The 17,454-nt window shown below is 38.9% G+C and overlaps 1 protein-coding gene across 3 annotated transcripts in view; it reads left to right on the forward strand.

Annotated features, from left to right (window-relative positions):
- Positions 1 to 17,454, forward strand: part of Shaw (potassium voltage-gated channel shaker cognate w) — a 376,242-nt gene that overhangs the window by 306,002 nt on the left and 52,786 nt on the right. For all 3 annotated transcript variants that reach the window (XM_083115583.1, XM_083115585.1, XM_083115584.1), the window contains exon 2: positions 4,722 to 5,176. In XM_083115583.1, coding sequence (XP_082971709.1) covers positions 4,850 to 5,176 — 327 coding nt within the window. In that variant the 5' untranslated portion in view covers positions 4,722 to 4,849. The remainder of the gene's footprint in view (positions 1 to 4,721; positions 5,177 to 17,454) is intronic.

The following is a 17,454-nucleotide window of genomic DNA, read 5'->3' on the forward strand; positions in this document are numbered from 1 at the left end:
TCGTAACTTCAATTTCACGTTCAACTGTTCGACGGTGTTATTGGCTACCGCATCTACTTTTCCACAGGCTATGGTAAACATTCTTACCTAGATATTGCTCTTGGTCAGATGTTTAATATTTGCACGTGGCAACACTGTCCTTCAGTCGCTTCGCGTGGCTTCACATTCAAGAGATGCATTCACTTTACCGCTAACCATTACAAACAAAAACGTGAAGCGTAACCTTCGATACAGGCGGGGTTGGTCCGACTGACAACGGATGTTAGTTTACTGGCCAAAGATCTTGTAAATGCACGCTCGGTCAACAGATGGAGTTGTTTTTACTGATATAATAAATGCTCGAAAAATCTGGATGAACAGCTCGTGTTAGGAAAGGAATGACCTTTACTGCCACTACTTTTCTGCTACTCACAGTATGGGACCATTCTTGCAATAGACAATTATTCACGCCCTATGAATAACAATAGGTACTACTTCAATCTCGTGAAAACACCTATAACTCATTTATTTCGTCCTCTTTAACATTCCTACTTACGTATTCTGCATTGCGGAACATTCTTTAGGGTGGAATTATTCTTGTCTCACTAAAATAATAGTGGATAGCCCCACAATCCATTCACTGATAGCCCCACAAACCATTCACGGATAGCCCCACAAACCATTCACGCATAGCCCCAAAAACCATTCACGCATAGCCCCAAAAACCATTCACGGTAAGGTTAGGTTAGGTTCCGTTAGGTTAGGCAAACATAGTTGAAAATTCATTTTTCTAGAAAAAAATCATGAATTCGCGCTAAAAAAGATTACACGATGAAAGAAAATACATTGACGAACTTCGATAATGCTATAGAAACTGATTTCCGTAAGTAGTTTCTTCTGTAAAAATGAAGAAATCCGTTGTCACTAGATCGAAGTGTTACGTAACAATATTAATACTAATTACTATATTACTCTTTGCCATTTGTATTTTTATATCGTAAATTCCTTGTAGGAGTTGCACATTCCGGTGAGGATCACATCTGCAAGTATAAATTTATTACAAATGTATTTCGATATTTAAATGTTTTACGTGATTTAAACAAGGATATACTATTCAACAATAAGGAGTTTAGATGTTGGAGTAAAAGTAAATTTTAGAAATATATTTCGCGGGGTCCAAACCATGTGTCTAAGATATAATGATATAAATATTTAAATTAATGTGTTAATCTAATTTATAGGTCCATTAATATGTAAATTAATTAATATCGTATTTCTATTATTAGACGCTGCATGAATAATTAATAATATAGATATAAAAGGACGTATTCATCATCTTGCTTACGCGTAGTTAACTTGTTTAAAAACAACTGACATTCGAAACCGTATGAACCCATTCTAATACTTCTCTTCAGTGGCGGCGATTGGGTTTCAAAACTTGGGGGGGTTCAAGGTGCCAAAATCCTTTCAGATAAGGTTTAGCATACCGCGAGGGCAAAATTGGGCCAAAACTGCTTGTTGTCCAGTAAGTCTGGCGGAAATAAATGACGCTTGATTATACAACAAATGCTAAACAAGTATATTTTCATTATTTAATGTGAGTACTTGGTAAGTCTTTCCGTGGGTAGAGGGCTCGGACACAGAGGACCGCCTTTCCTAAATCCCGGGTGGCCAGAATTAAAGTTACCCAACTCAGAGCCCTCTGTAGCCTGTTTGAGGCATCGTAGAACTCTGAAATTTGGTGAAGCCACTATGCAGACCATGGGGAAGAGGATGCCGGTAAAAAATAGTTCAATTTTCCGCCACCAGGTTGAAATGTGGCGCTGTACTTCCATGATGAGTTGTACAAATAATCACGTTAAGTGATTTAGCTGAGTTATTAATTAGAAATACATTTGTTAGTGGCTGGAAGTTGCGAGAAAATAATCTCTCGTTTATTGCAAGATTGCAAGGTAAAGGCAAACCCATAACCAACTGGAGCAGTTTACGTCATTGTTACAACCCATCATGTAAGTACAGCGCCACATTTCAACCTGGTGGCGGAAAATGTAACTATTTTTATCGACATCCTCTTCCCCGTGGTCTGCATAGTGGATTCACCAAATTTCAGAGTTTGGTTGTTCCAACTCATGAAGCAAAAGGGGAGGGAGATTAAGTGCTAATGTAGTTTCCTATTTTTACTTCAAAATACATCACAAAGCTTTTCTGTGTAAGTCATTCACCAGGAGCGTATATTCTAGGCTATCTGCGAAGCCTGAAGTCTAGAGAATAAACTACAGGAGAAAAATCGACCAGAAATTGTAAACAAAATTATTCATATCAGTGAGATGATGATGGTGATTCTAAAGTTGGCAACCTGATTTCTTGTGAGTTGGCAACCTGATTTCTTATGAGTTGGCAACCTGATTTCTTATGAGTTGGCAACCTGATTTCTTATGAGTTGGCAACCTGACTTCCTTTGAGTTGGCAACCTGATTTCTTACGAGTTGGCAACCTGACTTCCTATGAGTTGGCAACCTGATTTTTTATGAGTTGGCAACCTGGTTTCTTAGGAATTGGTAAACTTATTTCTATTCATAGCCTAGGACCACGTGACATAGTGAGATAGACCAGATCTTGGACTCGGTATACGCCACTGTCGTTCACCTCCTTTCAGAGCGAACCCTTCACGTTACAGTAGTTAACCATCATCTGAAAATACTAGGGCTGAGTCGATACCGATACTCTCACCGATACCCACCGATACCGATATTCATATAATTCCAAATTTAAAATAACAAAGGTTATATTATATATTTACACACACATACATATATCATAAATACTGGGTGAGGCCCCGTGGAAAATGTGCTCCTTGCTTGTAGGCAACCCTGCTACACCGAAGAGAAGAGCGGGTTACAGAACAGTCCAGGATATGTCATGTCATGTCATGTTGTCGAATATGCTTGGCACCGATATCCTGGACTGTTCTGTAACCCGCTCTTCTCTTCGGTGTAGCAGGGTTGCCTACAAGCAAGGAGCACATTTTCCACGGGGCCTCTTTTAAAAGACTCACCCAGTATATAAATCCCTTACATTGAAAGAGGAACATAAATTGACAGTATTTGAAAATAAGATCCTTAGGAAAATATTTGGACCTAAAAGGGATGAGGAGACAGGTGAGTGGAGAAGGTTACATAATTTAGAACTACATCATTTGTATTAATGTCCAGATATTACTAGAATAATTAAATCTAGGTGGGCAGGCCATGTGGCACGAATGGGAGAGGAAAGAAGAGTTTACAAGATTCTTGTTGGGAAACCTGATGGTAAGAGACCTGTAGGAAGGCCAAGACGAAGATGGAGGGACAACGTTGAGATGGGCCTAAAGGAAATCGGTAGGGATGGAAAAGAGTATATAGATCTTGCTCAGGATAGGGACAGATGGAAGGCCTGTCTTGCTGCAGCCATGAACCTTCGGGTTTAAGAAGGCTAGAGAGTTAGTTAGTTAGTTATATATATATAAATTATGTGTGTGTGTCTGTGTAATTATTATTATTACATTTTATACGTATGCATTTCTGACGTAGGGCGATGAATAAATTAACCCACCAAACGATGCTCTGTTGCAACGATGCATCTCAACTTTACATTTGTTTTAAGTAACAATCGATCAGATGTTTCAAATATTAGAGAAATATTACGTGAAGCTAAGAGCAAGGCAATCTTGAGATTATGCCTCTTCAACCTTCTATAAAACTAAACGATAACCCTTCCCAAACTAAGTAACATTAAATCATCCGTGAACACAAGAATAATTGGCGATTTACCAGCCCCGGACACGACGTCTGAAACTAAGAGTAAAGCTGTAATGTGAAACCAATCTTGTATTCTTTTTTTGTCCTTTAACAAAGAAAATAATAATTAGTAAACGAAATGTAAGGGGAGAATGAAAACTTACCAGTCTGTTGCTTCTATATCAGGCGATTGACTGCAGTACAGTGATCTTCCGACGTGACTTTGCTTTCGATATATACTTTCGGCAAATGAAATGCATGGTTCTATCGCTTGGCATTGGAGGAAATCCAAACCAATCACTACACTTTCCAGAAACTAACTGCCATCATCATACAATTTCTTTTCTTTCGAAGTTATTAGAAGAGAAGATAGAAATTTTGTTGTAAAGTTCATTAGGAATAAATATGATTAAAAATGTCACTTTCTTTCATGAAAATCTTCAAAATTGCTACTTGAGATTGTCTACGCTGTCTATGTACAAATGTAATCTACACGTAGATTATTACGTATAGAGGCATCCCGTGAACGCATGCATCAATTGTGGGAAAAAGGACAGCTTGCTCTGCGACGACATTAATGAGCATTTCTACATTCTCATTTCTTCATATAGGAGAAGTATTTATTTTACACGAGAGCGCTGAACTAAGCTTATATTACATTTCCTGGATCTGAAGTGAAAGAAAGTAATAATTCTTTTACCTGAATTGACGCACGCAGATCCAAGAAATGTAATATAAGCTTAGTTCAGCGCTCTCGTGTAAAATAAATACTTCTCCTATATGAAGAAATTAGAATGTAGAAATGCTCATGAATGTCGTCGCAGAGCAAGCTGTCCTTTTTTCCTACAATTGACGCATGCGTTCACAAGACGCCTCTGTGTAGACGTAAACTTATAGTGTACGGCACATCTGAACCATGTTGTCTGTGGAATGTTTGATTGTAATATGATCCTTTTCCCATTTCAGCTGGAGGTCAAGAGAGCGGCAGCAGGGCATTGTGAAGCCAGAGACCACGCAACCATGACGAGCCTCCCGACCACCTCCACTTAGTGGCGCCCCGGTGGCTGCGACTCGCGCCACCTACCCTCGCAACCATGAATCTTATAAACATGGACGCAGAGAACCGGGTCGTGCTGAACGTGGGCGGGATCCGGCACGAAACGTACAAGGCGACGCTGAAGAAGATCCCTGCGACGCGCCTGTCGCGTCTGACGGAGGCGCTGGCCAACTACGACCCTATCCTCAACGAATACTTCTTCGACCGACATCCGGGGGTCTTCGCGCAGGTCCTCAACTACTACCGCACGGGAAAGCTGCACTACCCCACGGACGTATGCGGGCCGCTCTTCGAAGAGGAACTCGAATTCTGGGGACTTGATGCGAACCAGGTTGAGCCATGCTGCTGGATGACTTACACCCAGGTAAGAAGGGATGATTTGAAATTTGAGAGGTGCATCGATGCTGGCGAAAAAATATATAGTTTAAATTTTCTCTACCAGGTGGAAATGTGGCGCTTAAAATTAAATGTTCCCTACTCAGAGCCTTTTGGAGCTCGTTCAAAGCCTCAGATTGCGGTGAAACTTGATGGAGATGATGTGCAGACTATGCGGAAGTGAATGCTGACGAAAAAAATAGTTTAAATTTTCACCACCAGGTGGAAATGTGGCGCATAAAATTAAATGTCATCTACTCAGAGCCTTCTGAAGCTCGATCGAACCATCAGATTGCGGTGAAACTTAGTAGAGATGCTGTGCAAACCATGGGGAAGCGAATGCTGGCGAAAAAAGTTTAAATTTCCACCACCAGGCGGAAATTTGGCGCTTAAAATTAAATTTCACCTACTCAGAACCTTCTGGAACTGGTTCGAAGAATCGGATTGCAGTGAAACTTGGTAGAGATGGTGTGCAGACCATGGGAAAGCGAATGCTGGCGAAAAAAATATATAGTTTAACTTTTCACCACCAGGTGGAAATATGGCGCTTAAAATTAAATGTTCCCTACTCAGAGCCTTCTGGAGCCCCTTCGAATAATCGGATTTCCGTGAAACTTGGCAGAGATGCTGTGCAGACCATGAGGAAGCGAATGCTGGCGAAAAAATATATAGTTTAAATTTTCACCACCAGCTGGAAATGTGGCGCTTAAAATTAAATTTCCTCTACTCAGAGCCTTCTGGAGCTCGTTCCAAGAATCGGATTGCTGTCAAACTTGGTAGAGATGCTGTGCAGACCATCGGAAAGCGAATGTGCGGCTGTAAAAAAAACAACTTTAAATGTTCACCACCAGGTGACACTGATGCACTGGAGTAACATGTTTGAGTTTATGTCGGCACAGCAGCGTTCAGTATGCGTTCCGTCAATGTGAATGAAGGTTTGAAAGCGTAAGACAGCGTTATCAATGATCTCGCGATGCGTTTCCCGTGTTGTTGTTTCATATGTAGCAGGTTCCAGCGCCACATTTCCACCTGGTGGTGAAAATTTGAACTAGAACTTTTTTTATCGTCAGCATCTCTGCCATACAGTCTCCATAGCTTCTGTACCAAGTTTCAGCGCAATCCGTTGCTTCGAACGTGTTTCAGAGAGCTCTGACGAGTAGAGCAACTTATTTTGTGACCACCCTGTATACGGTGGAATATCTCCTTATCTAAAATCATTACTTGAGAGTTTAAAAAAGGCATGTAAAAAAGCCCCTTGATTGACTGTAATTAAAGTTGTTGGTGCGTCAACATAGGCTATTGTGCAGCAGTCACATTATACGGGGCAAGCCCTTTACCTTAGCTAAAATCAACACTTGTCTGTTAGGACTAGAATCTCCTTACCCATGTTAAAAGCTGAGGCTGTAAAAGGGCACTCAGCACACAAAAAGACAACACAGGAGGAGGATTATACTGCCGTAGGTCCAGTCGCCAGAGCCTCGTAGGTTGGGAAGTGAGGTTGACATTTGGATGCCTTCACAAAAGGTTACCCCTTACGCCCCAAAAAGCCTCTCGAGAAAGGATGTTTAGAGACATGCACAGGACAAGCATAATACATTAAAAAGGTAAGAATTCACTTAAAACTCCCACACAAACAGTGGAAGAGACTAGCTCTTCGTAAAAAGCTAAAAACATTTGATAAAACACTGTCATCTGCCAACAGGGATGATAAACAGTTCGGAAGATTAAAAGTCTGCCTGAGGAATCAAAAAAAATGACAACACAGACGATGGTCCTGCTCCAGTGCTTTCTTTTAATATCGATGCCTAGATCCCAATAATTTCTAGTCGTTAAGCTTTATACGAGGAGGTATCAAAAGGTTTTCCCTCTTGAGGTATCATTTGTATAATAATGGAACGATTGAAACAATGAACATACATATAGTTTGCCTGCAGTGTCCTCTACTCAGAGATACCCTTCCACAAAATTGCCATCACGTTCGATGCATTTGTGCCAGCGTTTTATCCAGCCCTCAAAACCAGTTTGGAAAAATTCCACAGAATACTCCCTGCCCCACTGTTCAGAGCTGTTTTAACCTCCTGTAGGTCATCGAATCTCATGCCACGAAGCACAGACTTTGCTCAGACTTTATGTTGTCCCAAACTCACAATACTTGCATGCGCTGACCCATAGGACATGTGCACTGCATCAGAAATTTCCTGGATGGTGATCCTCTCGAATGAGCTCATCATCCCTGTGGCGGTTGTCGTCGGTCAATAACGTTGATGGCTTGCCCCTCCTTGTCATGTCGACACTTTCGGTTTCTCCCACTTTGAACTTAACTACTTAAGTCTGAGCTAAGTCTGTGCTTCTGAGTCGAGGACACTACAGGCAAACTATATGTATGTTCATTGTTTCAATCTTTCCATTATTAAACAAATTATACCTCAACAGGCAAAACTTTTTGATACCTCCTCGTACATTTTTAATCTGCACTCTTAAATTTAAATGTTAATAAATGGGGTTACCCTATCTCAAGACACCAAAATGTCAACCTCTCTTTGTGGTGGGGCGAATCCCCGGCGTCCCCCCTCGCACACTAGGTGTTTAGCTATAATTCTAATCAGACGTAATTGCTGAAGACGATTAAATGACATCAACAAATGATCAACTACGCGTTAACTGTAGACAAGCCATATTTCATGACTGTATAATCTGTGTCTGTCTGCATGTGTTCATTTTAACCAATGATTCCATTCCTACCAGTGCAACTTCAAAGGTAACACTTCACGCGTTGACAGCTATTCCTGAAGCCAGCAGCGCTTTGCAGATCGCATCAATTGGACTGTCAGAAACAGACGACTGATTAATTCTAACCCCTAGGCAAGGAATCAATCCATACCTTTGGACGTAACTATTAGTGAAACCTGTTATTGTGTTAGGTTTGGCATTTTGTAATACTAAACTTGTGTAATAATGAAACTAGTTTTGTACGCTTTGTTAATGACTGTTCCTAGTTAACTTGTGAAATCCTTTTATTTCTAAAGTGAATAAAGTGAAAAGTTTAAAACTCATTAACTGTAGCAGAACATTAAAAACTCAACTCAGTATTCAAAATTACCATTCTTAAACATGTCGGACAAATCTTACAAAAACGTGCAAGGGCAAAATATATCAGTTCGTGTATCAATTTGTTTCAATGTTATTAATTTGAAAAAATGTTATCTTCAGTTTAATATACACTCCACCATTTTTTAAGTTTTGCTTAGCATTTGATACTAATATTTCAGTATCACACATATTTCCTTTAAAAGCGTCTTATATTTCTTCTCAAATATATTTTAAGATGCTCAAAATGTGTAAAGGAAGAACATGGATTCTTCATAAAGTCTTGTCCAGTCATAAAATTCTCGAGAAAAAAACTTGTACCAAATATTGTCGTGCGTAATGCCTTTGGTAATCATGCACGCGTATTACACACACCTTAATTGAATCCTAAAACGAACACTATTTGATGATGCAAGATAATGGCCGTAATGTCAAACACTTCAATTTACAACTTCGATCTCGAATTCAACCCCTCCGTTTGATGGCGCTAGTGACTACTGCATTCTCTTTTACATCTGGTATTTTAGACATCCTTATCTAGAGATCTCTTGCCTCTATGTACTTGCACCACTGTTGTTTCATCGCTTCCAGTGATACATTAACTTTGCCGTCAGCACGTCATTCCCAACAACAAATTTAAAGTGTCAACGGGGAGACAGGTCCAGATTAATGCACAAACTCACAAACAAAAATAACGATATTCAGAACGTAAGAAACATATGGAAACAGTTAAAATGTTTCCGTGTACATAAATGGCAGCGAACGATCCGTCGCTTGGTACAAAAACCGTAACACAACCCTACATTTGTCAACACGTCCAACATTCATAATTTACCTATAAATACATCGATTGTAATCAAACTAAGGCCTTTCAGCAACGTACTACAGGATGTCCAAAAAGTCACGCAACATTTTTGCTCTGCTTTCTGCATGCAAATACTGGAAGAACTGATCACAACGGCTACGGTATAGCTAGCTTCCCCATGTTATGTCAGAATTATTATTTTGTGATGCACATACGGATCTATGAAAGTGATTTCGGTTGCAATTAAATGACAATTAGTGAAATGGCGCGAAAATTTGCTGTAAAAATAGAAACTTCAAGTTCTGTTATGTGGAAAATACTGTTTGGAAATATGTTCTACTCCTCATAGCTCCATACATGCACATTTCTGGGCTCTAAAATCTTCTGTTATCGCCTTGAAGAAACTTCATCTTTACGTGGGAAAGAGATCAACTGAGTTCATGATTTAACATAACATATTCACCAATACCTTATTCATTGCAAACACAGTACTCAGAACATTCTACATTCTTTAGTTGATGCAGGCACAAGAGTAAAATCCGAAAAACCAGCAAATTCGTCATTTCAATCAGTATGTATGGCTTTCTGGAAAGTGGAATGGCTTCCTGTTCCATTCCTACATAATGGAAAATTCAAGATTGATTTATGAGTCCGGATTTACGATTCCCCATCGCCCATAAAAGCCAATGAACAGTTGTAAATGGAATTTCTCAGTTGTAAAAGAATCGATGAAGAAATCCAATATCTGGGAGCATTATATGAGAGAGTTGAACACGTGATCTCACTAAATTACGTCCTGATGAAAATGTTGACGGAGACAGTCCAGATCAACTCTGTAGTAATGCAGTTGTAATCATGACTGCTGCAAAATGATTTCTAACAGTATAATTCTCAACGATAATTTATTTACTTAAATAACGATTTCAAGTAGATGAGAATGATCAATGTTGTTTCCAGGATATGCCCTCATAAATTCATTTCCAACAGGAGAGATTAACAATATATGTACAGTGCGATCCATGAGTATTACCGTGCAAATTGTCCATGACTATTTTCATTAATTTTTCTCTTGCATCCTACGTGTTTTTAAGCGATGGATTTTTATGTATGCTGGTGCAGAAATTGTCAACAGCTTGTTTTGAGTTTTCTTTTAATTCTTGAAGCTCTTGTTGGGTCAAATAAAGTGCACAAACATGGTGATGGACAATTTGTACGGTAATACTCATGAATCCCACTGTACTAAAGGGTGTCCCAATAAAAGCGACGGATTTAATATGCTTAAGAAAATACTGTACATTTATAAAATGACAATTTTTTTTACATCATTACAACGGGTAAATGTTCCGATTTAAGAATGAAAGATGACAGCCGGCATATGTCCCCCGACTAGATTGAGAGCGCGGTGTTTTAATGTCTGCTGTCGAAGCTGTTTTCTCAAATTTTTTGACGAACTTGCGAAATAAAATGTACATTCTCACTAGGCGCACTTTCACGTCCAAGGATTGCACGAAGCTTCCTAACACACTGTGCATAACACTCGCCATTCTTGTAATGATTTTTCTCTATCAAAACTCATTGTTCAAGTTCAAGTTTTAAAAGAAGGAAAAGAGTCGTTGGCGAAAGGTGAGCTGAAGTTCTGTACTCCGACAGGTAGATAACAGCCCAGGAAAAAGCTAATACAAATTTCGTTGAGAATCCTCAGACCATTCCGCTCCCTCCAGGTTGCAACACTGCGAACCAACGTCGCTGCGGTGAATGGAGTGGGGAAATGTGGTGTGAGCTGCGCAACAGCTATTTGCAGCGTCTTGTTTTTAAACTTGTCAAGTTATACCAACCCAAACACAAGACATGTTGCGAAAATCAAACTTGGCATTCTTAAATCCGAACACTTACCCGTTGTAATGATATAAAAATACTTGTCATTCTGTTGCAATGTTTCTTTTCGTAAAGGGCTGGAATTGTAAAGGTAAATATTGCATATCTGCGTGCTATGGGTACACTAATAAAATATTTCGGAATTACCGTTTTTGACCTTCGTTTTAAAAATTGTTCAAGGACAAATATGGTCATCGGGGTCATTTTATGGTGGGTTTGCGTCAGTGGCGGCGATTAGGGGGGTGAGGGGGCAGTTACCCCCACTTTTTGCCACTTTTACCCCCCGCACTATGCTAAATCTTATCTACAATGGGAAATGTACTGTCTTTGCCCCCCAAGTTTGGCACCTTGCCCCCCCTCCAGCTTTTTGACCCAATCGCAGCCACTGGTTTGCGTTTTTGCTTTTATTTGAAAATATTAATTTTCAAAAAATTTCGGGAACGGCTATAGCCCCACCAGCTTCTCCCTGCGTACGCCACGGATAACACGAAACAATCACAAATATCTATCCTCCATCCACTGCAAAGACAAAGTTAAGTAACCTCTTTAAAATAGTACATTTCCTGTGTGTTTGTACTGGTGTTATTTTGCACATTAATATATTGGTCGATCGTAGCTGCAAGGTTCATAACAGGTGTCCCAGAAGTCACCGAACCCGGTGTTTAGGACCGTATAACTGAAAAGCTAAATGGAATGAGAAAAAACGCTTTCTTCGATGATAAGGCCCTGTGTGTTGAGAAAATTATGCGATACAAACATATGGAATATCATGCATGATCTAATAATAAATAAAATGTTGCCAGAAACGAAAAAAAAATTGCAAATCGTATTTATTGACACACAGAACTCACTGAGGTAAATTATTGCAACATTTTTCAATATCACCGAACAATCTGGATGGAATTCTATTGAATTTGACAGAAAAAGTATGTTGATGAAGTCTTACACACATTGCACAAGGGTATGAATGAACTCTTTCCAAATTCCATGTTTTCGCAATATTACGAACCACACTGGCAACACTGTTGCTGGTAAGCGTCACTAACAGACGTCTTTCACCTCTGGCTATCACACTAAGGCACTTTTAACGAAAAAGCAGAAAGCTGGTTATTTTAGAAAATTTTCGATAACATTCATACACCTTGCAACCCTGAAATGTCGATATTGTGCAAAATACCCTGATTTTCTGGGAATGCAACGGTAGTTCATGCAAATGATATGGGCCCAATATCTGTAATTTTGGCGGTTTACGTACCCATCCAATTGAAACCAAGCTTCGTCGCTAAAAGAAGCTTTATTCAGTAACACAACAGTGCCGGGAAATCCACCTCTTTCAATTCTTGGACAACATGAACTCTATACGTGTACAATTTCAATCTGCGTACAGTCCTATGAGCAGTGGATTTGCGTAATGCGTATTCTGTGACGATTTGGCGATGCCATCATCTTTACTTCAACACGCTGCAGAACATCAGCTCGTAAAACAGAAGGGCGGTTTGAATGTTTCCTGTCACTTACTGACCCAGTTTGGCGAAACCTTTGCACAGGACAAAGAATTGTCGACTTCTGTGGCAAGGAAGATGTCGGGAACATGACACTGAATCAGTGATGTGCCGTAGACTATAAGTTTACGTCTACATGCGTTGTCTACACGTAATCTACGCGGAGATTACATTGGGTTGTAGTTTACATAGATTACGTAGACAATATAAAGTGCATTAAAATTAATTTTCAAGGCTTTCATGAAAGGAAAGTGACATTTTCAACTATATTGGTTCCTAACGAAATGAAAAGAATCCTATTTACAACAAAATTTCTCTTCTCTTCTATTATCAACTATGGATGAAGATAAATAGTATGCAAAAAAACAACAGATGGCAGTCGTGAGCCAAGAGTGGTCTTTTTCCCATAAAACACTAGAATATTTCCTATATTAGGTTTCTTCCTAGGTGAGAAATTGTTCGAATTTGGAAGAAAGAGTATGAAAAGTTCTGCTCACACGTCAGCAACTGATACGCAATATAATATTCTTTTAATTCCACGGCGCCCTTTGCTAAGTTATCACCTTTCGCCACGTTGTTTACATAGATTACCTAATCTACGTGTATAAAATAGTCTATGTGTAGACTATCGTTGTTTACGCGTAGACGCCCATCACTGCACTGAATGCTTCTCTTACACCAGAATAGGACTATGTTCGGAATATTGTTCAACAATATACAAACACTCTTTCTTCTATAGAGAATGCAGCCAGGAATTCTTTGTAGGGGGGCGAAGTCAATCCTAGAAGTGGCAAATGTTTAATATATTGTGTCACATTGGCAGATATAGCAGGGTACACAGAGGCACTTTCCCCCTCCCCAAAAAGAGATACGTAACAGAAAAGGGATGATATCTTGCAACTGCAACGAACAAAAAAAAGCTTCGAGCAACATCAAATAGCAATATTTTGATAATGACCTCTCCAGATTGCCAAAGAATATAAAGTTTAACATAAATAGGCTAATAGGGACTGTATCTACTTGATATGTACAGGGCGACAATACTCGAAAACCTGAATTATCGGAAATTAATACTTTCAATTAGCCAATTATTAATAATATATCAGTATGTAATTTTAGTTAGGGAGAAATGTTACCAATAATTTCAATTATACTGTGTGTTGACCAAGGCTGCCCGCAGGACTTTTTCTTAGCGGGGCAGACAGAAACTTATATTATTATTATTACTATTATTATTACTAAGATTTTTATTTTTGTTATTATTATTATTGCATACTAGTACTAATTTTTTTGTCAAATTTCATACATTTGTAATTTCCATATTATGTATATTTATATACAATTTGCATACCTGTATACATAACATTAATCCATGAAGGACAAAAAGCTAATTTTTATAGTTAAATAATTACTAAGCTTAAATGTAACCTTTTTTAAATAATAATAATAATCGCTGTAACAGAAAACAATATTTTTTGTTATAAATTGCCTCTACAATTTCACCATTCGAATTATTATAACTCTTTCTAGAAATCTCATGTGGGGCAACTGCCATCCTTGGCCCCTTGGCCCTCCCCAGTGGGCGCCCATGATTTTGACATTGTATACTATTCTTATTATTAAACAAGATGATTACTAGGTATAGGATTTTTATGGCCTAAAAATCACCAAAATATGCAAAATAAAATATGCTCTTATGACCTAAAAGTTTACAAAATATGCACTATAATTTGAAAAATATGCCCTTATAACTGGACTGTTTCAAACATCAATATCTAAATGCTGAGATATTTTCACATACGTACTATTTTTAGATCACTTTATGGGCCCTGAGTTACAATGCACAATGAATACTTTCTCTAAATTTTAAAATAAAAATGAAAAACATTTTGCTTCAGTCAAAAAAACAACTTTGCTTACTGCACCCACAATTCTTTGACGCAAGTCTTGCAAATCTCTAACCGATGTACAGTAAACTTTGTCCTTAACACACACCCACAACAAAAAAACACAAACAGTGAGGTCTGGTGACCGTGGGGGCCATTCAATAAAATTCGAACCTCTTCCTATCCATTTTCCATTGAAATGCTCGTCCAGGAAGTCTCTAACGAGATTTGAGAAATGAACCGGTTTCGCGTAACTCTATTTCCCATTTCTTTATTGAAATGTGCGATGGAACTACTTCTCTAGCACCCAAACCATAGCGTGCACAAGTGTCACAGACTTCACTTCAGACAACGTTAAAACACAAAACACCTTTTCTTGTGGCGACCACATGACGAATGGCTATAGTGGAACCACGAGCAAAACAACCTGCGCAGACCCGCGACTCCTGTGCACCGTACTCCCGCGAGTAGCGGAGGGGGAGAGTTGACCATGCTTCCTTATGGCTCGAGGTGGAGGGAAGAAGGGAAAGCTGCGCGGGGACTTTACGTCCCAAGGTTTTTTTCCTTGTGGTCGATCTATACTAAGGAACTGATAATATCAGTTTTCAAGACATTCTGGCTACTGCGCATGCGCAACTACCACTGAATGTGTTGCTAAAAAAAATTTCTGAGTCATTCTTTAAAATGGAACAACAATCACATCATTCTGACAGTTTGTTTAGAAGTTATGAATTTTTCTTTTATTATGCGTATAAGCGGAACACGCTGTATAAAGAAGCGTGAATCCAGTAAACAATCATTTTTGTGTAATTTTTCGATTGCATAGTTAAAGCTTTAATTTATTCATCCTAATGTTTAGAAAAACACACACACGCAAACCTAAATGGCCTTAAGAGGGTTCAGAAACGTTAATCAAGCAAGGTTTTGCATCGAAAGTTAACTTATAGCGCCACCTAAACAAAACGCGGTCGGATGGCGTTTACCAAATTGTAGAAACCTTCTTTCCCTCTCAATACTGCCCTTTGAAGCCATTTCATAAAGACCAGTAACTCGCCTCTTTTGCCTTCTGATGCAGAGCTGATAAAAACCGCACAGCTGCAGCGCGAGTCCCCCACCCCTTCGCTCTCTCAGCTTCACCAATGTTGCCAACTGCAGGAGCATGTCACTACGGTCAGTGTGCGTTGGTTGCGGATATCGACGTTAGTGCGCATGCGCCAAATGGACGAGTCAAGGTGCAAAATAGGGGAGGCTGCTGTTAAGTTGAACGCAGACAAGGAAGCAGGTTCACTTCGGAAGAGTTTGTTACGAGTTCAAACAATCAACATTAGGGTTACGAAGTGCGTGACAAATTATATTTTTTTCTGGGCTTTGAAGGAAATGTTAAACCTGGTAATAGTCTGACTTTAGTGAGAGCCAGAAAACATTGTTCTTGCTTTGTTTTCATTTTCCGGCCCTTTCCTTGTTGTTGTTGTTGTTTTTAGGCCATTTTCCAGTGTTTTTTTTTTTTTGTTTTCATTGCATTTTTACCTTTTAAAGTTTGTTTCTGTTCTTTCCCTATTGTTTCGCGATGTTAAATGCATTTGCTTGCATAACTTACATATTTAAATTCCCTAACATGATATTTTAAGCAAGTACTATTAATCGGAAATATTGTGCAAAAATACAATATTATCTTAAATGAAATCTTTGGCAATTGATTAAAAAATTAATTTTGGTAATTTTATTTTTTCTCCAGCACTTAAAATACTTTGATGTTTCCTTCCTGACCACTAGTATCGCCTTAATCTGTGGTTTTAAAGAAAATTTATGCACAACATGTACAGGGTGTCTCAAAAGTAATAGCGCAAACTGAAAGTACATGATAACAGAAGCAAAACGTCTCAGTAAACATGGGTCTGCAAACGAGCCGTTTTTGAGATAAATGTGAATGTGTGGTTACAAGCCACCACTGACTTCAATGTTTGTAAACGTCGTCCTAGTTGGTAAAATGCACTCTTCGTTGCTGTAAGGTTCCATTTTCACTACGCAGTACAGCACAACTGATGATTAGATTGTGTACTGATTGTATCCATCCTGTTTGACTACAACGCCACCTCTCGGAAATGTTCTGTTTTGTAAACAAAGAGCAAACCTCGGGCAAGGAGTAAAGCACTCTGTGTTTACAAAATGCAATCAGTGACGGCTTCTAACCAAACATTCGCACATATTATTAGCATTTTTAACACCTCCTTTAACAGGTACGAGTGTACAGTAATTGTAACATACTAACGTAGTACTGTATTTCTTTCTAAAGTAAGTAGAATGTTCAATAAAAGCAATGAGATCTCCAATTGCTTTTCTTACTGTATTATTAGCATTTTACCAACTAGGACAACGTTTACAAACAATGAAGTCAGTGGCGGCTTGTAGCCACACATTCGCAATTATCTCGAAAACGGCTCGTTTGCAGACCCATGTTTACTGAGACTTTTTTGCTTCTATTATCGTGTACTTTCAACTGTGTCAGTTTGCGCTATTACTTATGATACACCCTGTATATATAAATCTGATCTACCCGAAAGACAACTGCTTTTTCAGATGCTGACCGACTACTGAATCGTGCAAGGTTCTCTCACTCTGAAAGAAGGTGAGTGACACACAGAAAAACCTTCTGACGTATTTATACATCACCTTGAAGTAAAAATAAAGAGGTAGTTTAAACCAACAAACTACAGGTTATATCGGATTATTAAGCTCTTGGAGAAATCACTTCCATTTCAAGATCGAAAAGCACATCAAGCTACGACGCCAGGGGTCCCAGGGTCGAATCCTGGTCTAGGCATGGATGTTTGTGTGTGTCCATTCATCAAATTTCATCAACTCATCACTCATTCTCATCTTCGCAAAATAGCCAAAGGTGGCACAAAAAGGGAAGTAAACTAAAGCAAATCAATCAAGATCAATTTTTTTTTTTTTTTTTGAAATTTTTTGGAAATTTAAAAATAATATTAAGGTCATTCTATAGTTAATTTTCTGAGATTTTTTAGGTCAACTTCCTAGCCATCACAAACAACGAACACAACGCATGATAACAACCAAACACAAACAACGAACACAACGAACGATAACAACC

The sequence above is a fragment of the Lepisma saccharinum genome, chromosome 30 (genome assembly GCF_977018435.1).
Source record: "Lepisma saccharinum chromosome 30, izLepSacc3.1, whole genome shotgun sequence".
NCBI lineage: Eukaryota > Metazoa > Arthropoda > Insecta > Zygentoma > Lepismatidae > Lepisma > Lepisma saccharinum.